The following is a 26,101-nucleotide window of genomic DNA, read 5'->3' as shown; positions in this document are numbered from 1 at the left end:
CTTTTAGAAGAGATTCCTTTAAATATTCCTCCACCCCGATTCCTCTTCCCACCATCCTTTAGCTGGTGAGCCGAGTAGCAGCAGGATTATACTTGTTGGACAGGAAGTTTCACAGAGGACCACTTCCACCCCTCAGCTAAATTAAAATGCTTTGTCTCTCCTCAGCAGACTGGTGCTCCAGAACTGCTTACAGAGGAGTGTGCAGAAACCCTGCGGCAAACCAGGCTACCCCTGAAAAGCTGAGATCCGCTTCAGACCCTCAGTCCTTCTGCTTCTTTTTGGCTCTCTCCTTTGGGTGTGGCTGACTACTCTCACCTTCTTCCTCTGCTTCCCAAGTACTGTCATCATCTTTGTTGCTTGCTTCCAAGACCTCACAGCACTGCCGTCTGTCCTCGCCTTTTCTTCTGACCTTTCTCTCTCCTTTTATTAGCTCATCCTTCCCTTCCTCACCTTGGGTCTCCAAGACCTCCCCATTTGTCTGTCACTTCTTGTTGCTTCTCCAGCATCTGTACTGGCTCCACCGTTGACTGTCCTTGGCCCGGCTGTCACATCTGTGACTCCTTCATCGCAGACTCCCATCTCCCCCTCTTCTTCATGGTGCTGCCTCCTCCTTTCCTTCTTTTTCCTGGAAGACTGGTCAGATTGCTTCATGCTCAATTCTCCAGGCCCACTGGCTACTGCAGCCTCCTCCTCACTTCCTATAGCCACTCCCTCTCTCTCATCCTTCTTCTTCTTGCTTTTCCTGAAACTCTTGTCAGTGTGTTCCAGGAGCTCCTCGCCTAGCCTCTTTTCAGTTATTGCAGCCTCCTCCTCCTCTTTCCACTTTCTCTTCATTTTTGGGGAGGGCTTGCTGTCAGTCAGTGGTTAAGAGGTACCCGTGTCCTTAGAGCCTTTGAGCCAAGCCACGATGGCCTGCTCTTGGGCCTCCAGGCGAGCAAGCTTGGCCTTCATGGTGATTCCAACCCAGGCAGCCTAGTGTGCTGTTCGCCCCTCACAGGCATTTCATCAGTCAGAATCTTTGGGGGCATAGGTTCATGCTTGTCAACATCACTGCAGCTCCCCACGTCTCTGCTGGGCTTCTCTTCACCTAAGGTTAGTGTGGCTGTCTTCACAAACTTCTGATACAGCAAGCTGGGCTCGGGGTGACTTGCTGGGCCACCCCGAGCCCACCCCTTCCTTGGAAAGGCACCTTATCTGCACTCCATCCTTCCCCGAGTCCACTACTAAGCTGGCTGCAGTCTTCCTGAAGAGATCACTCCACCAGTGGTCTGTAAATTGTCTTGTCCCACCCCATGGGTATCTTGCTTCAGTGTCACCTTGAAGGCCTGGGTGATGCCATTCTCTTTCTGGCCCAGGCCTTGGCCTTGGGTCCATCCGTAGGCCTTGGCCTTGAGTCCAGCTGCTCTTCAGCAAACTTCATCCCATGGCTCTTGACTGCTGGGGTGACACTCATGGTTGGGAGAGGCTCTGTCCTCAGGTTTTCACCAGGGAGAATGTGGCACCATCCTTGTCAGTGTACAGTCCCCTCCGTGGAAGCACGTGCCATACCCGACTTGGGTGCCGCCATCTTCCTATCCTGAACTTTTTTTATTATTTTTTTTTCGTTTACATTTCAAATCCCCCTTCCCAGTTAACCTTCTACCAACCTTCATCAATCCCCAACTCTTCCTCCTCCCCTTTGCCTCTATGAGGGTGCTTTTCTACCCATTCATTCACTCTTACATCACTCCTCTAGCATCCCCCTACACTGGGGCTTCAAGCCTTCCTCCCCTCCCATTGATGTCAGATAAGCCCATCCTCTGCTATATATGTATCTGGAACCATGGGTCCCTCCAAGTATACTCTAGTTGGTGGTTTAGTCCCTGGGAGCTCTGGGTGGTCCAGTTAGTTGATATTGTTCTTCTTATGGGGTTGCAATCCCCTTCAGCTCCTCAGTAAGAGCTTCCTATAGCTCTTTCATTCTCTGGGCTTAATCTGGTGGTTGGCTATAAGTATCTGCATCTGTATTGGTCAGGTGCTGGTAGAACCTCTCGGAGAACAGCCATACCAGGTTCCTGTCAGCAGGCACTTCTTGGCATCAGCAATAGTGTGGGGGTTTGGTGTTTGCAGATGGAATGGATCCTTATGTGGGGTGATCTCTGAATGGCTTTTCCTTCAGTCTCTGTTCCATTTTTTTTTTTTTTTTTTTTTTTGGTCCCTGTCTTTTCTTTGGACAAGAACAGTTCTGGGTTATTTATTTTATTTGTATGAGCCCATGGTCACTATCTTCAGACACACCAGAGAGGGCATCAGATCCCATTACAGATGGCTGTGAGCCACCATGTGGTTGCTCACAACTCAGAGCCTCTGGAAGAGCAGTCAGTGCCCTTAACCTTTGAGCCATCTCTCCAGCTCAAGATAAGATCTAAGAGAGCTCTTTCTCCCTGAAAGGGAGAAAACAGAGTGTGGAATGACAGGAGGAACGTCAGCATGCATACCACAGTGAGCCCAGGAAACCACTTAGTTTTCCGCAGTCATTTTCACAATTTCATATTTTTGACATTTTCTTTTTAGTCTAGTACTTTGAGTAATTATCGTGCAGCCTGTTGCAGAAGTTAATTCCTCAATACTGGAGAATAGTACTTCATTGTTGAAACTTAGCCATACTTCTCATTTGGGATTACTGAGAACCAAGTTTGTATGCATGTTCTAATTCAATTCCTTGTATATGTCTTCATTTTTCTTGGGTTTAAAAATTACTGTAAATGAAGCTTCATAAAGAGTCAATTGTTTTCCATTCCTATCAATAGCATTACGATTTCCAATTGTGACATACAGTCATATCGTGGTATTGACAATTTTAAAATTTTATCCTTCTTTGGGAGTGTTTACAGCTTTAATTTGTATTTGATTAATGATGTTAAACATCTTTACATGGCTTATCTCCATTCTGATATCTTCCTTTGCAAAATGATTTTCTCAAACTTTTTGCACATTCCAAAATACAGAGTTATATCTTAAGTCTTTAGAGTTCCTTGTACTCAATTTCTTACAGATTATAGTGTATTTCCAAGAGCAGAACTTTTAAGCTCTAAAGTACAATGCTATTATACTAATTGATTGGAGTTTATGCCTTCTGTGCATACTATTTCATTGTTGAAACTTATCCATACTTTTACCTTCCCAGGAAAGCTTCATCATATCCAGTAGTGAAGGTTTTTAAGTTTTTTTCGGTGTGTTTTATGGTTTTAAATACAGAATTATGATCCAGATGGTTAATATTTACAGATTGTGTGGTCATTCACAGCTTATCATTTATGTTTCCAAATGGACAGGTATACAGGTCAAGTGAACATTTGCATATGGTATAAGGTCATTCATGGTACATCTTTTATATTTCCATAAGGAGAAATATTCATGTCTAAGCTGTGTTTCTTGACAAAGAGAGTGGTGTGTTGTAGACCATTAAGCAGGATGTCTCAATCTCTGTTGCAAGTCTCGAAGATGTGAGTCCTTCAGCTTTGTGGCTACAGATAAGAATACTTCCTGGTGGGGGATTCAGTGTCTGAAATGGCCACTTCCTGTAGCCAGGCAGGACTCCCAGTGAAGGATAAGGACAGCAAACCACCCAAGAAACCCTTCAATCCAAAAATGTGTACTGCCTACAAGATGAGCAGACAAAGTTGGAACAGAGTCTGAGGAAATGGCCAACCAATGACTAGACCAAATTGAGACACATCCCATGGGAAAGAGCCAATCCCTGACACTCTTACCTGTCCTCTGAGAGGCTCCACCCAGCAGCCAATGGAGAGAGGTGCAGAGACCGACAGCCAAACACTGGAAGGAGCTTGTGGAGTCTTGTGGGAGAGTTGAGGGAAGGGATGGGAACCCCATAGGAAGACCAACAGAGTGAACTATCTTAAGCCCCTGGGGGCTCTCAGAGGCTGAATAACAAACCAAAAAGCAAGCATGGACTGGACCTAGCCCCCACCCCACCCCCATATGTGGCAATGTGCAACTTGGTCGTCATGTGGGTCCCCTAACAACTGAAGTACAGGCTGTCCCTGACTTCCTTGCCTGCCTGTGGATCCTGTTCCCCTTGTCTGGCCTCAGTGGGAGAGGATGTGTCTAGTCCTGCAGTGACTTGATGTGCCAGGGCGGAGCAATAGCCGGAGATGGGCTGCCCCTTCTCAGAGGGGAGGGGGAGATGGAGAGAGGGCTGTATGAGAAGGGGCCGGGAGGAAAGGAGGGTGACTACTGGGATGGAAAGTGAACAAATAAATTAATATAAAGAATACTTGATATATTAAGTAGCTGTACTGAATGATCAATTCCACGTAATTTGTTTATGCATTTGCCTTTTATTAAATGAACATAATTTACATTTGACAAATTTCAAATAGCATTACAAAAGTTTATTCAAAATCCTGAAACTCTGCACATACTAACTTAAATATTAAAAGTGCTATCAGCTTATAACTTTTCCTCAAAGTGGAATATATATTTTAAAATTTTATATTGCTATTAATACATATGCTTATTTTTAAAATTTATTTATTGGGATATATTCATTATAGGTAGTCGTCTTTACTGCTGTGAACAGACACCACGACCAAGGCAAGTCTTATATATGACAGCATTTAATTGAGGCTGGCTTATAGGTTCAGAGGGTCAGTCCATTATCAAGATAGGAGCATGGCAGCATCCAGGCAGACGTGGTGCAGGCCAAGCTGAGAGTTCTACATCTTCTTCCGAAGTCAGTGGAAGACTCACTTCCAGGCAGCTAGGATGAGGATCTTAACGCCCAGGCCCACAGTGACTAACCTACTCCAATAAGGCCACGCCTACTCTAACAGGGCCACACCTTCTAATAATGCCATTCCCTGGGAAGAGCATTTGCAAACCATTGCAGCAGTGTTGGGCTTCATAAAGACATATCGTCTTCTTACGTAATAGAAAACTAGGATCCGTAAAAGAAAACGAAACGCTGTGTATGTTAACTTGAGAGACCCCATAATTGGATAAATGGTGGTTTAAAGAATCAAAATCTGCCTCTGGCTCTGTAACTTCTAAGCTATGGGATACCGGGACACTGCACTTCATCTCTGCCCTTCAGTCTCTAACATAACAGGGAGTATTTACCTCATCCGTCAGCAGTAGACATATAAAACATTTGGCACTGTATCTGGCATAGCTCCTCCACAATACTCATGATTGGTATCAACCTCTATTATGCCCATGGAGTCGGGACTATTTTCTGCTTTCAGACTAGGAAACTGAGGCCATAAAAGTTTTTGTTTCTATGGTTATTATTGTTTTTCTGTAAACTTTTCCAAGTTGCCCCTGCTAATCCATTGCACTGTGAAACTAGCTAGAACCTTTTACCTTGTAAATTTCTATTAATCTGTTGAATACATTTATACCCAAAAGGCCTATTGCTAGAGAACATTTTAAAAGATAATTCTGATGATCAAAGAGAATCTTTCAAATATTCCCTCATTCTTTGCAATATCCTATGATGTAAAAAGTTTAGATAAAAGGAAAAAATTTAAAGTCAGTAGCTTCAAGGATACCCACACATACTTTTTGAAAGCCTTAGTTTGGTTTCCACATGACCAAACAGAGCACACACACGGAGCAAACTCTGAGAAGTGGAAGAGACTACAAAAAAAAAAAAAAAAAACAAAACAAAAAAAAAAACAAACAACAACAACAACAAAAAAAACCCAACCAACCAAACAAACAAACAAAAAAAGAACCCAGCAAATTACTCCCGAAAACCTGAAGGTTTCAAAATACCAAAAAAAAATGAAAAAGGCCAGTACTCTCAATATGTAAAAATTCTTCTAAACCAACAAGCAAAAGTTAGACTGTTCAGAATGAGAAAGAGCCAAAGCTAGGAATAAATAATATAAATGTTGCTAAAGTGTTTTCACACTTTCACGAGTTTCCGTCTTCAGAGAGTGGAGAGGCATTGTGGGAGCAGAGAGGCATTCTGGGAATACAGGCACAAGACTGTCTGGAAGGTTATTTGCAAATACTGAAAGGCTTAAAACCCATGCATTTGACTTCTAAGAAGTCGTGATTGAGCAGTAACCACTGGGCATCAGTGAACTGCCAGCAGGAAGCAGAGAGAGCACACTCAAAGTCACAGTGACACAGTACAGTAACACACTCCCTCCAACAAGGCGCCTCCCAAGCTTCCCCAGACAGGACACCATCTGAGGACCAAGTTCCAGATGCCAGAGCTTGTCAAACCTTCACAGGCAGCAAGTCAGGTAGGCGCAGCAATAAGGACATGCAATTTGTGAAGTAATCAAATATTTTTGTTTATTGAACAATTAAATAACCAAGAGTTAAAACATTTAAAATATATAAAAACAACAGATTAAAATGTTGGGAAAACTGTAAAAGTAAGTGCATTAGTTAGAAACACACTAACCGAGCGTCATAGAACGAGCGCCACACAACTATAAACACAGGGGGCGCTGCGCATCTTCTTTACAAAGGCAACATGTATTCTTTGAGTAAAGTTTACAGGTTGTGTGCAGTTTTCTAAGTAAAGAAAGACGTAGCAGCTTATTTCTTGCTCATCTTTTCTACCACCCATTGGATCACCTGGGGAAGAAAACAGAAGTGCGGTTATACAATCACTCTGCGCAAAATACACGTGGCAAACATTTAACTCTGCAGCTTCAAAACTCAGCTCTGGGTGTGCTCCCTCTGGGACACCTCCCTTCCCTTCCCTTCCACCTCGCCCCCACCGTTTACTCCAATATTACAGTATCCTTATTAAGCCTCAACCGTTCCTTTTTCCTCCCCAAAGATAGCACAGAAAATATAAAGTAAAAAGACAACATTTGGTCTTTATACTTATTTTCCAAACTAAGGGTATGTTGAGCCCCACATGCAAAGCTGAGTCCTGGGACTGTCCTCAATGGATGATGGCTTAAGCCACTTTCTTACCTTTATTTGAAGGGACCTTTGGAAATGGTCACTCAAAAGAGTTAAACCAAACCCAGAAAGCAGCTAATCAAAACAGAATGTTTCTTCCTAGTTCTTTGAATTTTTTTTCTCTTTGAATATCATTTGAGAAACTTTTTTGATTAAAAACTACCTATTAAGTATTATTATACTTTTCCTGAACAAGTCTATTGTTAAATATCAAGGACATTTCAGAAGGGTGGTGTTGAAAAGACCATCTTTATTTCTACCCTAAGTGTTACAGCAGAACAGAAGCCCTTAAACAAATCCCAACATAATCAAACGTGGCTTTTTGAGAATTACTTACCTGTACCACATTGTTGTTGGCTGTTTTCTTCATTTCTTCAAAGAGACCCCTTGATGTTTTTAGATCCTAGACATTAATGAAGCACAGCATTTGGAGCCTTGTTTATTAAGTTACCAAGAGCTCATTACAAGTGAACCTGAGATTATCCTAAAGAGCACTACAAGTACCACTGCAATTAGCAAAGTATCGCCCAGAATCAATGTGGTGACAGTCCCGTGAAATACAGACATCCTCTCACCACACAGACAGACAGACACGAAGATAGACAGACAGGCACAGGCAGGCAGACAGACAGACACACACACATGCTCGCACATGCTGTCCCGAATCACATGCTCCAACAGTGCTGGCCCGCGTTCACCCTCACACTGTACCACAGATGCTTTAGTACTTGGGAAAGAAATATGTGGATTCTACTAATTGTTCAGATATGTATTTTTTTCCTTCTTTTTTTAGCTATCTCATTCCACCACAGAGAGGAATAAGATATAGTCTTACTTTCTAAACTATGATAAGACTGGAGATTTGGCTCAGTGGTACCTGTGTACCATGTACAAAATCCTGGGTTCGATTTACAGAAATGGGGGTGGACAGAGGAGGCAGTGAACACATCAAATTAAACCACAAAACTAAAATTCAAGTAAGAGCTTAATTGTACAAAAGGAGGAAATGCAGTCCTCTGACAAGCAGGTGGTATCTCCCAGAGGCAGCCACTCTGATTTCTTCTAGCAATTCCTCCTGTGTGTACCTTCACGCCTCCATCTGTCAAGCTTTGCTGGTCCCTGATGACTTAGTGATTTCAGAATGACTAGGAATAGCACAGCTCATTCACAGACCTGGGTCTCTGCAGTACGATTACATCATAGCTTGGCACCGTCATTAGCGTGTGCCCGCTTTACTACATCTAAGCAAAGGTGGTGTAACCATGAGGCACTCAGACTGTGGCCATGTATGTTTCGTTCGGCTTCTATACTTGCTCTAGTGAAATGGCCTGGTCATTGCTTGTTTCTTCTCCACCAACACTGTTCCATCTCCATAGTGCTGACAACGGGGACCAAATGCCTTCCAACTTCAGTCTCTTTCCTTAACCCAGAGAGCTTCCTTCTGCCTGCCCCAGACACCTGCTTCCTTCCTTCTGCCTGCCCCAGACACCTGCTTCCTTCTGCCTGCCCCAGACACCTGCTTCCTTCCTTCTGTCTGCCACAGATGCCTGCTTCCTTCTGCCTACCTCAGATGCCTGCTTCCTTCTGCCTGCCCCAGACGCCTGCTTCCTTCCTTCTGCCTGCCCCAGATGCCTGCTTCCTTCTGCCTGCCCCAGATGCCTGCTTCCTTCCTTCTGTCTGCCACAGATGCCTGCTTCCTTCTGCCTACCTCAGATGCCTGCTTCCTTCTGCCTGCCCCAGATGCCTGCTTCCTTCCTTCTGCCTGCCCCAGATGCCTGCTTCCTTCTGCCTACCTCAGATGCCTGCTTCCTTCTGCCTGCCCCAGACACCTGCTTCCTTCTGCCTGCCCCAGACGCCTGCTTCCTTCTGCCTGCCCCAGATGCCTGCTTCCTTCCTTCTGTCTGCCACAGATGCCTGCTTCCTTCTGCCTACCTCAGATGCCTGCTTCCTTCTGCCTGCCCCAGATGCCTGCTTCCTTCCTTCTGCCTGCCCCAGATGCCTGCTTCCTTCTGCCTACCTCAGATGCCTGCTTCCTTCTGCCTGCCCCAGACACCTGCTTCCTTCTGCCTGCCCCAGATGCCTGCTTCCTTCTGCCTGCCCCAGACGCCTGCTTCCTTCTGCCTGCCCCAGATGCCTGCTTCCTTCCTTCTGCCTGCCCCAGATGCCTGTTTCCTTCTGCCTGCCCCAGACGCCTGCTTCCTTCTGCCTGCCCCAGATGCCTGCTTCCTTCCTTCTGTCTGCCCCAGATGCCTGCTTCCTTCTGCCTGCCCCAGACACCTGCTTCCTTCTGCCTGCCCCAGATGCCTGCTTCCTTCCTTCTGCCTGCCCCAGATGCCTGCTTCCTTCTGCCTGCCCAGATGCCTGGCGCCTTCTCCCTAGGCCAGGCCCACTGGGGCTTGTCTGTCCTATTCTAGGTCAATTTTTGTTTTATTTCTTGGTTTCACCTTTTATGTGCTCAACTTGGTTTCCTAACAGATTCTGTAACAGAGAAAGATATATTTAAAACCCTGACGTGGGTTTAAAGTAGTTGTTATTGAGTCACCCATTTGATTGGATTATAGACCAGATAGTAATACCACATTAATATCACTTTCTCTCAGAATTAGAAGATGCTTTTGACTGTCTTCTAGTATACCAAGATGCCCTGGAGAAGTAGGATACTATTTAATTCTTGGTCCTTTCAATGAATAAGCATCCATTCTCTTTGGAAGTCTCAGAAAATATTCTGGATCCATGGAGATATGACATTCCAGTGGCCTGCTGCCATTCTTACTCATTGACTTGAGTAAGAAGAATCTTTTCCAGCAAGAGGCCAAGGCTTCTTATTTCTTGCAACTTTAGAAAAATAGAATCCTTTTTATTTGTTGAATTTATAGTATAATTACATCATTTTCCCCTTTCCTCCCTCCAAATCCTTCCATGTAAGACCTCCCCCCTCTCTTCTAAATCTATGGCTTTCTTTTTCTTTAATTATCGGGGTGCGTGTACGTGTGTGTGTGTGTGTGTGTGTGTGTGTGTGTGTGTGTGTTTCTCCATCCTTGTTCAGGCCATGTTTAGGGAACCATGTTGGTAAGACTTCATCACCGACAGTATACCAGGAAGAGACCTATATCCTGAACAGATCTATTAGAAATGAGCAAACTGAAAGAGTAACAGAATGTCTTCCAACGAAGAAGTCCCGAGCCTGATAGATTTACAGCAAAATTCTACCACTCTGAAAGGTCTACAGCCAAACTTCCTTCAACTATAAAAAATAAAAACAAACTCGAAACATCCCCCACCAGGAAAAGCAGAGACCCAGACAACACAGGACTGGCGAGAACTCTGTGAGAACGGATTCCGACTAGCCAGGGGGCAGAGAGATCTCAGCAGAGCATGCGGAAAGTGTGCCTGCCTGCTCTGCTTGATCCAGGGCCCCAGGAACCCGGTGGCATTGGGCCCTCTGTTCCCAGGCGGCGGCTTCCAGGGTGCACAACAGGCATTCACTCGGAACATCCACCACCAGGAACAGCAGAGATCCAGGGACACAGGCCAGGTACAAGGGAAAGGCGAGAACCAATCACTGACAACAAGATGGCAAGAAAAAAGCGAAAGAACGGACCCCAGGGAAACCAAGACAACCTGGCAACACTAGAACCCAGCTCTCCCACCACAACAAACAGCGGATGCCAAACACTCCAGAAAAAGAAGACTCAGACACAAAATCCTACGTCAAGATGATGATAGAGATCCTTAAACAAGAATGGGAGGAAAAGCACAAAGAATTGGAACCTTTTAAAGAAGAAACAAGAAAAACACTCAAAAAACTAGAAGAAAACAGAACCAAAGAGATGAAGGAATGGAAGAAGGAATTTAAAAAGGAAATAGGCACAATAAAGAAAACACTAAAAGAGACAACCATAGAGGTAGAAATCCTAAAAAAGAAATCAGGAGTCACAGATACAAGCATTTCCAACAGACTCCAAGAGATGGAAGAGAGAATCTCGGAGGCCGAAGACAACATTGAAAACATAGACAAAACAGTCAGAGAAGATGCAAAAACCAAAAATCTCCTAACCCAAAATGTGCAGGAGATCCAGGACACAATGAGAAGACCAAATCTAAGGATAATAGGAATAGAAGAGGGAGAAGAATATCAACTAAAAAGTACAGTAATATCTTCAACAAAATCCGGGAAGAAAACTTCCGTACCCTTAAAAATGAGATGACTATGAGCATAAATGAAGCCTACACAACTCCAAATAGGTTGGACCAGAAAAGAAATTCCTCCTAACACATAATAGTCAAAACACCAAGTGCCCAAAGCAAAGAAAGAATACTAAAAGCAGTAAGGGAAAAAGGTCATGTAACATATAAAGGCAGGCCAATCAGAATCACACCCGATTTCTCAAGAGAGACTATGAAAGCTAGAAGAGCCTGGACAGACATCATGCAGAACCTAAGAGAGCACAAGTGCCAGCCCAAGCTGCTATACCCAGAAAAACTATCAATCACCATAGACAGCGAGATGAAGATATTCCAAGACAAAACTAAATTCACACAATATATGACCACAAATCCAGCACTAAAACAAATTATAGGTGGAAAACCCAATACAATGAGGGGAACCACCTCATAATAAAAACAAGAAAACTTCTAAGCAATAAAACCAAATGAAAGACACACAGGCACAATTCAACCTACCAGAGCAACAATAGCAGGAAACAGCAACCACTATTCCTTGATATATATTAACATAAATGGACTCAACTCCCAAATAAAAAGATATAGACTATCAGACTGGATACATAAACAAAATCCAGCATTTTGCTGCATGCAGGAAACTCATCTCAGAGACAAAGACAAACACTATCTCAGAGTAAAAGGGTGGGAAAAAACCTTCCAAGCAAATGGCCCCAAGAAGCAAGCTGAAGTGGTTATTCTAATATTGAATAAAGTAGATTTTAAACCAAAAGTTATCAAAAAAGATAAGGAAGGACACTTTTTACTCATTACAGGGGAAATATGACAGGAGGAAATCTCAATCCTTAACATATATGCTCAAAACACAAGAGCACCGATATTCATAAAAGAAACCCCACTAAAGCTCAAAAAATACATTTTACCAGCACAGTAATAGTGGGAGACTTTAATACCCCACTCGCACCAATGGACAGATCATGGAAACAGAAACTGAACAAGGACACTGTAAAACTATATGAACCAACTGGAACTAATAGATATCTATAGAACATATCCTCCTAAAACTAAAGAATACACCTTCTTCTCAGCACCACATGGCACCTTCTCGAAAATTGACCACATAATTGGACACAGAACAAGCCTCAATCGATACAAGAAAATCGAAATACTCCCATGCATCCTTTCAGATCAACATGGTCTAAGGCTGGTCTTTAGTAACAACAAAGACAATAAAAAGCCCATACAGATATGGAAACTAAACAATGCTCTATTAAACGATAGCAGGGTCAAAGAAAAAATAAAGAAAGAAATTAGGGATTTTCTAGAATTCAATGAAAATGAAAACATGACATACCCAAACCTATGGGATGCAATGAAAGCAGTACTGAGAGGAAAACTCATAGCTCTGAGTTCTTCCAAAAAGAAACTGGAGAGAGCACACACTACTATCATGACAGCACAGTTGAAAGCTCTAGAACAAAAGGAAGCAGATACACCCAAGATGAGTAGACAGCAAGAAATAATCAAACTTAGGGCAGAAATAGACCAAATAGAAACAAAAAGAACCATCAAAAGAATCAACAAAACCAAGAGCTGGTTCTTTGAGAAAATCAACAAGATTGATAAACCCCTAGCCAGACTAACTGGAGGGCAAAGAGAGAGTATACAAATTAACAAAATCAGAAAGAAAAGTGGAGAAATAACAACTGAAACTGAGGAAATTCAAGAAATCGTCAGATCCTACTACAAAAGCCTATACTCAACAAACCTGGAAAATCTGGAGGAAATAGATGAATTCCTAGAGAGATACAAGATACCAAAGTTAAACCAGGACAAGGTAAACCATCAAAATAATCCCATAACACCTAAAGAAATAGAAGCAGTCATCAACAGTCTGCCAACCAAAAAAAGCCCAGGTCCAGATGGGTTCAGTGAAGAGTTTTATCAGACTTTTATTGACGACATAATACCAATACTCTCCAAACTATTCCACAAAATATAATCGAGTGAACACTACCTAACTCATTTTTTTAGGCTACAATAACCCTCGTTCCCAAACCACACAAAGACCCTACAAAGACAGCGAACTTCAGAACAATCTCACTTATGAACATTGATGCAAAAATACTCAACAAAATCCTTGCAAACCAAATCCAAGAACACATCAAAATGATCATTCACCATGATCAAGTAGGCTTCATCCCTGGGATGCAGGGATGGTTTAACATAAGGAAATCCATCAATGTAATCCACCATATAAACAAACTCAAAGAAAAAAAACCACATGGTTATCTCACTAGATGCTGAGAAAGCATTTGACAAAATCCAATACCACTTCATGTTAAAAGTCTTGGAAAAAACAGGAATCCAAGGCCCATGCCTAAACATAATAAAAGCAAATACATCAAACCAACAGCCAATATCAAACTTAACGGTGGGAAACCTGAAGCAATCCCACTAAAATCAAGGATTCGACAAGGCTGCCCACTCTCCCCCTACCTAGTCAACATAGTACTGAAAGTCCTGGCTGGAGCAATTAGACAGCAAAAGGAAATCAAAGGGATACAAATTGGAAAGGAAGAAGTAAAAACATCACTATTTGCAGATGACATGATAGTGTACTTAAGTGACCCCACAACTTCCACCAGAGAACTCCTACAGCTGATAAACAAGTTCAGCAAAGTGGCTGGATATAAAATTAACTCAAACAAATCAGTAGCCTTCCTATATTCAAAGGACAAACATGTGGAGAAAAAAATTAGGGAAAAGAAACCCTTCACAATAGTCACAAAAACTATGAAATACCTTGGTGTGACTCTAACTAAGCAAGTGAAGGACCTGTATGACAAGAACTTCAAACCTCTAAAGAAGGAAATCGAGGAAGATCTCAGAAAATGAAAGATCTCCCATGCTCATGGATTGGAAGGATCAACATTTTAAAAATGGCCATCTTACCAAAAGCAATCTACAGACTCAATGCAATCCCCATCAAAATACCAACCCAATTCTTCATTGAGTTGGAAAGAGCAATGTGCAATTTCATCTGGAATAACAAAAGACCTAGAATAGCTAAATCCATCCTCAAAAACAAGAAAACATCTGGGGGAATCACTATCCCTGACCTCAAGCTATATTACAAGGCAATTGTGCTGAAAACTGCATGGTACTGGTACAGAAATAGGCACCTGGATCAATGGAATAAAATAGAAGATCCAGAAATGAGCCCTCATGTATATGGTCACCTGATTTTTGACAAAGAAGCCGTAAACATTCAATGGAAAAAGGACAGCCTATTCAACAAATGGTGTTGGTCCAACTGGCACTCAGCATGCAGAAGAATGAAAATAGGCCCTTTCTTATCTCCTTGTACAAAGCTCAAGTGTAAGTGGATCAAAGATCTCCACATTAAACCAGGTACACTGAAACTATTAGATGAGAAAGTAGAGAAAACCTTAGAACTCATAGGCACAGGAGAAAATTTCCTGAACAGAACACCAATGGCTCAAGCTCTAAGGTCAAAGATTGACAAATGGGACTTATTGAGATTGCAAAGTTTCTGTAAAGCTAAAGACACTGTCAAGAAAACAAAATGGCAGCCAACAGAGTAGGAAAAGATCTTTACCAACCCCACATCAGATAGAGGCCTAATATCCAAGGTATACAAAGAACTCAAAAAGCTAGACACCAGAGAATTAAACAACCCTATTAAAAAATGGGGTACAGACTTAAACAAAAAGTTCTCAATTGAGGAATATCGAATGGCTGAGAAACATCTAAGGAAGTGTTTAACATCTTTAGCCATCAAGGAAATGCAAATCAAAACAACCCTGAGATTCCACCTTACACCAGTCAGATTGGCCAAGATCCAAAACTCAGATGACAACAGATGCTGGCGAGGATGTGGAGAAAGAGGAACACTTCTCCACTGTTGGTGAGGTTGTAAACTGATACAACCACTCTGGAAATCAGTCTGGTGGTTCCTCAGAAAAATGGACATAATACTACCTGAAGTCCCAGTTATTCCACTTCTGGGCATTTACCCCAGAGACGCTCCAACATACAACAAAGACACATGCACCACAATGTTCATTGCAGCTCTATTTATAATAGCCAGAAGCTGGAAAGAACCCAGATGTCCTTCAGTAGATGAATGGATACAAAAATTGTGGTACATTTACACAATGGAGTACTACTCAGCTATCAGAAACAATGACTTAACAAAATTCTTAAGAAAATGGATGCATCTAGAGAATATCATACTGAGTGAGATAACCCAGTCCCAAAAGAACAGACATAATATGCAGTCACTGATAGTGGGATGCTAACCTCAGAGGCTCACACTGCCCCAGAAACAACTCACAGACTGTGAAGCTCAACAAAAAAAAGAAAAAAAAGAATATATTTTAATTAAAATAAAACTGTATCACATCCCCCTTTCCTCCCTACAGCCCCTCCTAGTCTCTCTCCTATCCCCTCAAATTAATAGCCTCTTTTACTATATTATTGTTACATATATACATATGTGTATGCATATGTACCCACAAATACGTAATTACAACCTTAAAAAATGTATTTGAAAAATAAATAAATAAATAAATAAAAACAAAACAACAACCAAAACCAAACAAAAACCCATCAACAGAAAGATCACTCTCAACTGCTTCAATAAAGCTTGTCTCTCCTGACACCCAACCAGGAGAGGATATAACAAGAACTACAGGTCAGTCTCCCTGAGGAATGTAGATCCAGAAACACTCAATAAAATGCCTACAGCCCAAATACAGACATACATCAAGAATATTATCCACCAGGGATAAAAATGGCTTCATCCCCGATAATGCAGGGACGGTTCAACATAAATGGACTTAAAGACAAAAGGCATAGAAAAAGCACCTGACAAAATCTAAAGGGCCTTCATGACAAAAGGCCTAGAGAAAGTAGTGAAGAGAGAACATACTTCAATATAATAGAAGCTGTAGAAGAGAAACTCACACCAACATCATCCTAAATGAAGAAATGCTTGGGGAAACCTCGTAGAACTCAGGAAGGAGACAAGGCTGTCCATTATCCACACTCCTTTTCAAGGCTGTGTTGGCAGATACAGCCAGAGCAATAAGAAAAGAGAGGGGAACTAGAGGATACAAAGGGGACAAGATTAGTTCAAGGATTCTCTTTGCAGAAGGTGTATCATACAGCAGAAATTCCAAACGTTCTACTGGACAACTTCTAGAAACAACAAATTTAACAATGTGACAGGTATAGAGTCTACTTGCCCAAATCAGTAGCTTTTCTACACCTCAACAGTAAACACACAGGAGATCATGGACACACACCCATTTGCAACAGCCTCAAAAAGAATAATCAGCAGTAAGTGAGTCCCTAAAGAAAGCTTTGCTTTATTTTTGATGATTTTCTCTCCCACGGTGTCTATCTTCCAAGTTCCCTCCTATTATCAGTGGAGGGCCTTCTGGATCCAGCCTCCATTTTCTCTTTCTAGAGTTCTTCTCGTTTATTTCTTACTATTTGAAAAAAAATCCAGCTCAGCTGCTCAGCATTTCTATTAAATTGTTTTCTTCACACCTTTAATTAAAAGGAGCCTTTGTATTATGTGTATGGTTTTGGTGACAGCATGTAGTTCTAGTTTTATGGGCAGTTTTATTTCTGGGAGAATTCTAGTTTTAATAGATTTTTCTCCCACTTTCTACCCTTTCAGAGTTCTCTTTCCATTCTGGCTTCACTTGAGTCAGAAGTTATCCACTGTCTGCTGGTCCTTGGCTGCCCTCCTCTATTTAGAAGAGAGACACTGAAAATATGGGAGCATTGAGTGCTTAGTTTGGTGGTTTTACAAGGAAGGGGACCAGATGGCCAGCTGGCTTCTCACTGCCAGAGGTGTGGGCACAGAAACGTCCAAAGGCCGTGTAGTCACTACTGTGGAAGGAGGTCATTTAGTTCCTCTACTACTTCTAGCTTCTGCTGGCTGGTTAGGCCTCAGGCAGAACCCTGAGGTTCTATAACACCCAAGTTTCAGAGGGCTGACATTCAACTGTCATCCTGTGGCGGAAGAAGTTCAGTGGGAAAGAATGCCTACTGTGTAAGCACACGGACCCGAGTTCAAATCCTTGGCACAGATGTAGAAGACCAAGCATGGCCATGTACTCCTCTAAGTTCAGAGTCGGGAGGGGCACAGGAGGACCCTGGGAGCTGGCTCAGCGTCTAGCCATGATAGTCAAGATGGCAAGATGAGAGATGCCTGTAAACGCATGCACAATACACCGCGCACTCACAGCACACAAAAACACACAAACTGAAAGGCAAAGAAAGAAAACTATCACCTGAGCAGCCCCTAACCCCCACCAGAGTCCTTACATCTGGCCAAGTAGCAGCTGCCTCTTTATTACTTTTGGTAATAAAATACTATACTTACCATTAAGCTTCATATAGGTTAATAATAAAATGATTACCAGTTAATGAGCTCTGACTTCGTAAAGGCCTCTGACTGAAGCAGCTGTACACAAGGCTAATGTTAGACACCTTTGAAAATAACCTGGTAACAAGTGTACACAGATGACATAAAGACTTGTGCGCACACATCTCACAGAAACATCAGAACATGAACACCCAGGTAGAGTAGAGGAGACACCACACCTTTAGGTAGAACTTGGAGATGTCAAAGAGTCTCTGGCTGCAGGCATCGAAGCTCTCGTGGGCCTCGGTGACGTGGTGTCTCTTCAAGGTTTCTGTTACCACCTCCTTCAGCATCTTCGACAGAAAGAACACCTGGCTGATGTTTCTCAGAAATGGCACAACTATTTCAATTTTGATTGAAGTGTATTGTGAATTATACAGACATTTGCTAGTACTAAAAATAAATATGGCCGTTCTGACAAAACACTTGAGAAGAAAGCAGCCTGTTCACATCTGCCTGCTTGTCTGCATCTCAGGACTCCTGGTCAGCGGGAAATGCCTGGCGCTACTGGGGAAAGGAACTGAATCGTGAGCTATGACCTGAAATCTGTGGCAAGTTAGACACAGCAGGGAAATCGTCTTTAGAAAACGAATGTTCCTGTTTTGGTGCACTGACATGCCAACTTTTACAATTAATAATCAATTTCTGCCTAATTTGTGTCCCTTGCACCCCCATGGACTTTCTTTCCCAGCCACACTGTCTACTGCACACATGCTAGGCAACTGTTCTACCTGGGAGCTCCAGCCTTCACCATCCTTCTAGCACCTGAAGCTTGTAAGTTCTGGATGTGACTTCATTCTTCATAAGACTGTTAGGCATATACTTTCTTACAGATTCACACAATGAAGTTTCTTTTCAGCAGAACTGAGAAGGCGGGAAGTCCTTACCCGCGTATGTTTCTGGGATCGAGATTCCTTAATTTGCTTTGACGACTTTGATTCGTGTGCTCGCTTTTGTCCGGAACTGGTCTTTGCGGTAGCTCTGGAAGCTTCCCGACCAGGAAGTGGAGGCACTGACACACAGCGCTCTGCCTGAGGCTTCCTGGACGACCCCACGTGACGGTACTGATCACTATTGCAACTTGCCTGAGAAAGCAAACAATCCGAACTTTCTGATCTCGTGACTCTGTAAAGAGGACAAAAGTACAGACGGAATGAGTCAACAGTGGAGCTTTACATGTTACAAGTGATGGGTGCACTGCCCCACGGTCTGACTGCAGTGACTTCCCCTGCCACCAAGGACTGGAGACCTCCACTGTGAGGTGGAATGAGACCTCTCTCTTCGAAGCTGCTTTCTCCAGGTTATTTTATCAGAACAACAGAAAAGGAGCTAGGGCAGGGCTCGAAACAGAGGGCAAGAGATAACTAGACAAGCTAAGAGGAACGTGATAAACAATATTAGGACAGCTCCGCTCAAACACTTCATAACCTATTAAGCACTCCTACCTTTCATTAAGGACTTTGAGGAAAGAAACTGCAAACCTTTGTGCAGAATTAGTAAAGAAAAACAAATACAAGTAGAAGAAAGATTAGTTCTTGTTTCGGTTTTGCTAATGACTTGGAAATTTCACAATGACTTGGAAATGTTCTCCTTTTTCAAAATAGCCACTAGAAGAGCCTCCTCCTACTCCTCTCAGTCCACAGCACACTGCCATAGTCAGTGTGCTTTTCCTGAATATAAATCTTTCTAACTGCTTTGCTTTGCGACTTACTCAGACAAAAAAAAAAAAAAAAAGCCATGGACTAACAAAGTTGTCATAAAAATCATTTCACAGCAGGAAACAGTATTGTCATATTTTCACCTGTTCAAAAAGCCGTCAAGGCTTCATTTCTACACGTTTTATAGTTACTTTAAAGGTTTAAGTGGTGTCAGAGCTTATAGCATATTTTATATGCCCAGGGCCTAAATCTACCACATGGTCTAAAGATCTATATAAATTCAGTACTTATTGTATCAGCATCTAAAGTCTAATATACTTGGACTATTAGCTAGCCAAACAACGTGTCATGAAAAGTTCCACAGAACGTACTACCACTGTATATATTAAAGCTTTATTTACATGTGATGAGTAGTTTTAAATGGCCCTGTGGTGGAAGCTCTTGGTTGAAGGCCAATGCAAACAGGAGAAGGTGCCAACGCAGAGAGTTAACAGGAAATCGCACCTCCAAAGGGTGGCTGAGCCCTCGCCCACTGGTGCCCACTTTACCTGCCCACCCACTGTGCTAATGAGTAAAAGCTCCATTTTCCAAGTCATTTCTTCCTATCCCTGATAAGCCAAACCAGTTAAATACTTGAAATGCAAACAAACTTCCTAGCATTAAGGAATGATCTAAAACCCCATGCAGAAAGTAGCATAAAACTAGGCAGACGAGAGAGCGCTGCTGCGGACGTCACAGGTCACCTTTTCTGGGGGTAAAGGCCACTGGGGTCTTTGGATCTCCGTTTCAATCCAGAAACTTCAGGTCGGAGTTCGCCTTGCAGTGCTTCTCCTTCGGGGACACTCTGGGGCTCTGAAAGAACTGCAGGGGACGGAAGAGGGCTCAGCACGGTGGGGACTGGAAAACTGTCCCTGGTGCAGGTGGTCTGGGTCTCATAACGAATAAGGCGAGACTGCAGTTCAGAAAAGCCCCCATCTCTCTCTAAAGCTTTTTGGTCATCCAGGCAATATCTAAAGTGAGGAAAGAGCATTAAAGTCAAACATCTGGAAGAACAGTGGGACCCTTCCCCTTTCTGAAAGGAAACAGCCAGGCACCATCTTAAAAGTTACCTAGTTTCCTAACAACTGTCACAAGTTGGCTGAATGGCCTACTTCTCAGTAGCTCACCTTTTTTTAAACCCTAGTCTGCAGGAAGATTTACAAACGTGAAGTACAGTCTCATTCCCCTTTGACTGCACTTCTGTGGCAACAGATTCAGTTCATCCTCTGGACTGTGTCCTAACTAGCATGGTTGCTGTTTTAATACTTCCTAAGACTCTAGCCACCCCTGACTTCTCAGCATGACGTGGATGCAACTGCGGGAAATGCTGACTCTGCGGGAAAGGGCGACTTGACTGTCCACAAAGATTAAGATTTATAGGTATAACGGTTTTCAAAACCAAAATGCATTCGTCACCTGAATTACTGATGTTCTTTTAACCATGTTGGTTGCCTGTATAACTGGGTTCTGGTTCAGTCTAATCCATTGAACCAATGACCTATTAGCTGAGCATCTGCTTCTGGACTCCAGTCCCACGCTCGGCACAACAAACACACAGGCAGGGAAAGCATCAATGGCCTGGTAAAGCTCCCCACCCCTACTGTTTCCAAACACAAATGACTTCACCAGGAATGATGTCCAGGCAGAACCAACACAAGCCTTCCTCCCGTGTCCTATACCAGACCTCTTCTGTAAAAGTGACCTGCCGTGTCCTATACCAGAATTCTTCTCCCAAGGAATGCGTTGTTTTTTAGACCCCTGCAGCCTGATGAGGTTTTCAGAACCTTATTTTTCCCTCAGGTGACATTTTTGGATTCAAAGATTATAGACCACAGATTTTATATGGATTTACCTGGTTCCTTTACTGTATTAGCTATGTGGGCAGAGTACTTTATGGTTCTGCTGCCTAATGTGCGAAATGTGGTTTGTACTACGTATGGAAAGAGGCCCTATCAGGATTATCATCAGGTGTCCTAGGGTCAGACTTGCAAAGGCTGCCGGCACCATGCCCAGGTTTGTCTTCTACCGCAGCGTGTCTTATAGCACACCAGTCACGTAGCATAATCAGAACGTAACCTGCAGTTGGTGACTGCAGAGCCCAGTAACCATTTAACCACTTGTGTTCCTTCCTTAGGTTAAAGAAGGGTCATCTCTACTCAGCGCATGGCTGGATCTTACAACCCACTAGAAACCTGAACACACACCATACACGTTATCTCAGTCACCGACCCTTCCAAAAGGGGTTTGGAGATGATTCTGAGCAGAAAGAGAACATACAGAACCGCTGAGGAAAAAGGTCACGAGGGACAGTGGTGTCAGTCCACGTCCTGTAGGATGACTGAATGGAGAGCTCCAATGTGCAGCGCGTGGAAACCATGCTCTATTGTGCACACTTCCCAGCATTAGACTTTCAGTGCTTATCACACATGGTGAAATGAAGTGGCCGTGTGAGGTGGTGGCCACGTTTACCTGACTACTGGAATAATCCCACTCTGCAGATGTGCAGATCTACAGAAACGGCCGGAATTCAAAGTGGTTTGGGTGATCCCGAGGTGCGGTAGTGTAGACTGGAGGAGCCCTGGTCTAAACTTGAACTCTGAAGTCAGTGCTTCAGAGGGCTGACAGGCAAAGGAGACCCTGATGTCTGATTCTTTCTCTAGCCTTTGGTTTAGCGTATTTTGTAAAAAAAACAAAACCAAAAACAAAAAAACCTGGCAATAACCCTGAGGTTACTCACACTCAGTTGTCTGGGGGATATAAATAAGATATTTGTGCAGACCCGGGGAGAAGCAATCAGTATCTGATGAGCCTGCATGACTACACGGGTGTTTGTACTATAACGATTCTAATATGTGGGTTTTTAACGCCCAGTGTCCTTCAGCTGACTTGTGTACAGTGCACACGCTCCCTCCACTGCCACTAAACCACCCTCTAAGACAAAGTGACACGTAAAAGGAGAGACATAGAGTACAGGGTACATATCTGATGTCAGGGAGATATTTATTGTTGGACAAATGATTAACAGTTTCATATTTTCAATAGAAGAATAGCTAAATGTTTTATGGGCCCTGTGCTGGCTAGTTTTATGTCAACTTGACACAAGCTAAAGTCATCTGAGAGGAGAGAGCTCCATTAAGAAAATGCCTCCCTAAGCTGGAGATTTAGAGGAGCCTGTAGCTCAGTTTCGTAAGTGATGTAGGAGGCCCAGACCATTATGGGCATGGCTACTCCTGGGCACACCGTCCTGGGCTCTATAAGAAATCAGGGTGAGCGAGCCACGAGGAGCTGGTCAGTAGCCAGCACCCTCAGATTCTGGCCCCATGTGAGTTCCTGTCCTAACTGCTTTCTGTGATGGACTATGGCTATGCAAGAATAATCCAAATAAAGCCTTTCCTTCCCTCCCTAGCTACACTTTTGGTCATGGTGTTTCATAGCAAAAGTAATTCAAACTAAGGTAGTAAGACCGTGATAAATGTTTCTCATGACACTATAAATAAAACACCATAAGGTTAGTATTGCACAGTAATGCACAAGCAAGTATTCATTAATATTTTAATGAATGAACATGAAGAATATGCTGTTTATGAATTCAGTTGTACCATTGATATTCTTCTATATTAAATTAAAACAAGAGAAAACAGCGAGAAGAAGCACAAGATAAATTACTTGTGGAAACACAATCTCCATGCGGTCATACGACAGGCACTCCAGCCAGCCCAGGATGCAAGCGTTAATGTTTCATTCAGAGCACTGTGTCCATGAGCTTCTAGGGCCAAAGAAGCAGAAAGTGCGTGTGCACTGGGGAGTCGGTCTGTCGGTGCTGCAAAGCAGGTAGAACTAACACTGCTTTTGCTCAGCACAGACTCAGTCCTGACAATATAAACCATGCTTACTGGGTTCAACTCCCGGCTGTGAACTACATGCAGACTATCTACAACTCCCACTTAGGTTTCCTTAACAGATTAGGGTCATTATATATGCACTCATGAATACTAAGTAAAACACTAAAAATAGAGTAGAAGGCGCTAAACCTACCAAAACGAGGGAGACAGAACTTTATGGGTCATAATATAAGGAATAGGGTTTTAAATATAAATGTAAAAATGCAGGCACGGGGTGTAGTGGTGCACACCTTTGCTCTGCACTAAGGAGGCAGTGGCATGTGGGTCTCTGGGACATCAGCTCTGTCTACAGAGCAAATCCAAGCTGGCCCGGGCTATACAATGAGACCTTGTTGAGAGAGAGAGAGAGAGAGAGAGAGAGAGAGAGAGAGAGAGAGAGAGAGAGAGAGAGAGAGAGAGAGAGAGAGAGAGAGAGGAAAAAAGAAAAAGCAAGCAAGCCAACACCAGTGGGAGATGGTTCAGTGGGTAACAGTGCTGGCTAGGCATTCACAAGGTCCCGAGTCCAGCACATGGGGCGGAAGGCTAAGGATGGCCGCGTGCTCCTGAAACCCCAGCTCTGCAAGGGAGGACATGGGGAATCAGCACCACAGAGTGTTGCTGGCGTCCACCCTGGATAAAAATCATTAGTCACTGGGTTCAGTGAGAGATCCTGAAAGTAATAAGACAGAGAACAACACAGGAAGAAATTCTATGTTCAACTCTGGCTTTTACATATGCATGCACACACACACACATACACACACAGTCACGTACACACCTTTATACAGACACACACAAAACAACAATAAATGAAATAGAAGTAAATACTAATCAAATCAATGAAGAAAGGGGAGATGCATCCCACTTTTTCAGAGTAGACAGTTTTCTACGGAGACATTGAAAAGTATTGCCAGAAGGTATTCTGAAGGAGTAAACACTCAGGAAAGCTGAAGCCAAATGAAGCCAGGAATGTGCTGCTGAGATGCAGGACTGAAAGCAAGCACCAACCAGGGATGTGATATGGAGTGACCACAGGGGAGGTGTGAGTGGGGATGGGAGAGATGGGGTGTGAGAGAGAAGGGGTGAGGGGTGAGAGAGAAGGGGTGAGAGAGAAGGGGTGAGGGGTGAGAGAAGGGGTGAGGGGTGAGAGAAGGGGTGAGGGGTGAGAGAGATGGGGTGTGAGAGAGAAGGGGTGAGGGGTGAGAAAGAAGGGGTGGGAGAGAGAAGGGGTGAGGGGTGAAAGAGAAGGGGTGGGAGAGAAGAGGTGAGGGGTGTGAGAGAGGAGATGAGGGGTGAGAGAGAAGGGGTGGGAGAGTAGGGGTGGGAGAGTAGGGGTGAGGGGTGAGAGAGAAGAGGTGAGGGGTGAGAAAGAAGGGGTGGGAGAGTAGGGGTGAAGGGTGTGAGAGAGGAGGTGAGGGGTGAGAGAGAAGGGGTGGGAGAGTAGGGGTGGGAGAGTAGGGGTGAGGGGTGTGACAGAGGAGGTGTCAGAGAAGGGGTGAAACAATGAATTGGGGAGCTGCTAACCAAAGCTAAAGGTGGCTGAAAAAGCTATACAGAAACCCACTACTTTGTAAACCAAGTAAAAACTTTAACTTAAAAAGGGTTTGCATGTGCGTGCGCCTGCACACGTGGACGCTGCCCCCAGAAGACAAAGGTTATTAGTGAAAATCTCATGCCAGATATAAGGTATCTTCCTATGAATCATGGGTTAGGTGGGGAGTAAAAAGCAATAGCATCAAGATACAGAGTACCAATGTATGGAATTACCAGAGTAAATTAAAAGAAAAAGTGCTGCAGAGGTCACAGATCCTGGAAGGCACCTAGCACTGCTGTCTGAAAGACTGCCCCTTTCCATGACCAGGGACATCATGGAAGTGCAAGCGGCACAGTCGGGCCTGGAATCCAGGGAGAGGCGCTGGGAAGGAAATGTGTCTTCCAGACACGACATGGCCACCAGCACAAGAGCTGCAGAAGACAGGGCCCATCAGTGTCCCATCATGGGTTCAGGAGAGGCTCCACCCTCCCTGAGGAGGGGTGGTGGAGGTGGGGGGTATTTTCTTCAGTGGGGTAGCCATTGATGAGTTGCTCTTATTTATTTTATCTTATAAATGCTTATGTAAGCAACACTAGGTAAACTAATGGCAACACGACGCACAGAAAGGTAAGAGAGTGGCAGGGGAACGGGCGGGGAGTTTGCTGAGGGAAGTGAGGTGAACACAAAAGTCAACTGAAATGATAGAATGATGTGCACATAACTAGCATGTCCCCATTCAGAGTTCATCTCATCTACACCTTTCTAAGCAGTTACAATATAATCAGAGACCGGACAACCTAAATGCGACCTCCAGAGAAAACACATACTAATGATATATGGCCAAAGAAATCTTGATAAAAATACTGTGTAACTAAAAACCATACCTAAATGAACCAAAACAAATTAATAATCAAATCATGTTCTTTAGTAGATATGCACTGTATACTGGTTTGGGCACATACTTTGTTTGGGGTATGTGTTAACCGATGCTGTTTTGTTTCTCATGTACCCCACACTCATAACCACGTGGCTGTAGCAACAATACACAAAAGTGTAAGTTAAAACTCACTTACTCAATTCCGTGGTAATGGCATTCCGAGGCTTTTTCAAAAGGTAAGACCTGAAGTTTTCCAGGACTAAGCTCTGGTGTCAAAACAAAAGGCTTTTCCCTGAAACGAAAAGGGTTTTATTTGTACTTAAGGTTTACTTCATGACAGAAAGTAAAACGTCTCTTTCTCTACATGAGGCGTCTTTGTTTTTTGACATGAGCTAGAGTCGTCACTGGGGAGGAGGAAACCTCCGCTGAGAAGATATCTCTAGCAGATAGGGATGGAAGCAAGCGTGTGGGGCACTTTCTTGAGTGATGATTTGGATACGGGAGGGTCCCAGAGGGAGGGTATGAAAACAG

General features: G+C 43.4%; 1 protein-coding gene and 1 pseudogene across 5 annotated transcripts in view; both read right to left on the bottom strand.

Moving 5' to 3' along the window:
* Positions 1-259: 259 nt before the first annotated feature.
* On the bottom strand, positions 260-1,453 carry LOC308414225 (G patch domain-containing protein 4-like; annotated as a pseudogene). Its single transcript has one exon. The product of its transcript is annotated as a G patch domain-containing protein 4-like (transcript).
* A 4,981-nt stretch (positions 1,454-6,434) lies between these two features.
* MTBP (MDM2 binding protein) overlaps positions 6,435-26,101 on the bottom strand; it is a gene marked incomplete at its 5' end in the record, with an annotated part of 69,883 nt that continues 50,216 nt past the window's right edge. For all 4 annotated transcript variants that reach the window (XM_080909357.1, XM_080909358.1, XM_080909359.1 and 1 more), the window contains 6 exons: positions 6,435-6,597; positions 7,271-7,336; positions 17,761-17,874; positions 18,469-18,706; positions 19,983-20,249; positions 25,767-25,862. In XM_080909357.1, the coding sequence (XP_080765483.1) occupies positions 6,559-6,597; positions 7,271-7,336; positions 17,761-17,874; positions 18,469-18,706; positions 19,983-20,249; positions 25,767-25,862 (820 nt within the window). In that variant the 3' untranslated portion in view covers positions 6,435-6,558. The remainder of the gene's footprint in view (positions 6,598-7,270; positions 7,337-17,760; positions 17,875-18,468; positions 18,707-19,982; positions 20,250-25,766; positions 25,863-26,101) is intronic.

Source organism: Micromys minutus (assembly GCF_963924665.1).
Source record: "Micromys minutus genome assembly, chromosome: 33".
Classification (NCBI taxonomy): Eukaryota; Metazoa; Chordata; class Mammalia; order Rodentia; family Muridae; genus Micromys; species Micromys minutus.
This window is presented reverse-complemented; position numbering and strand designations above follow the sequence as displayed.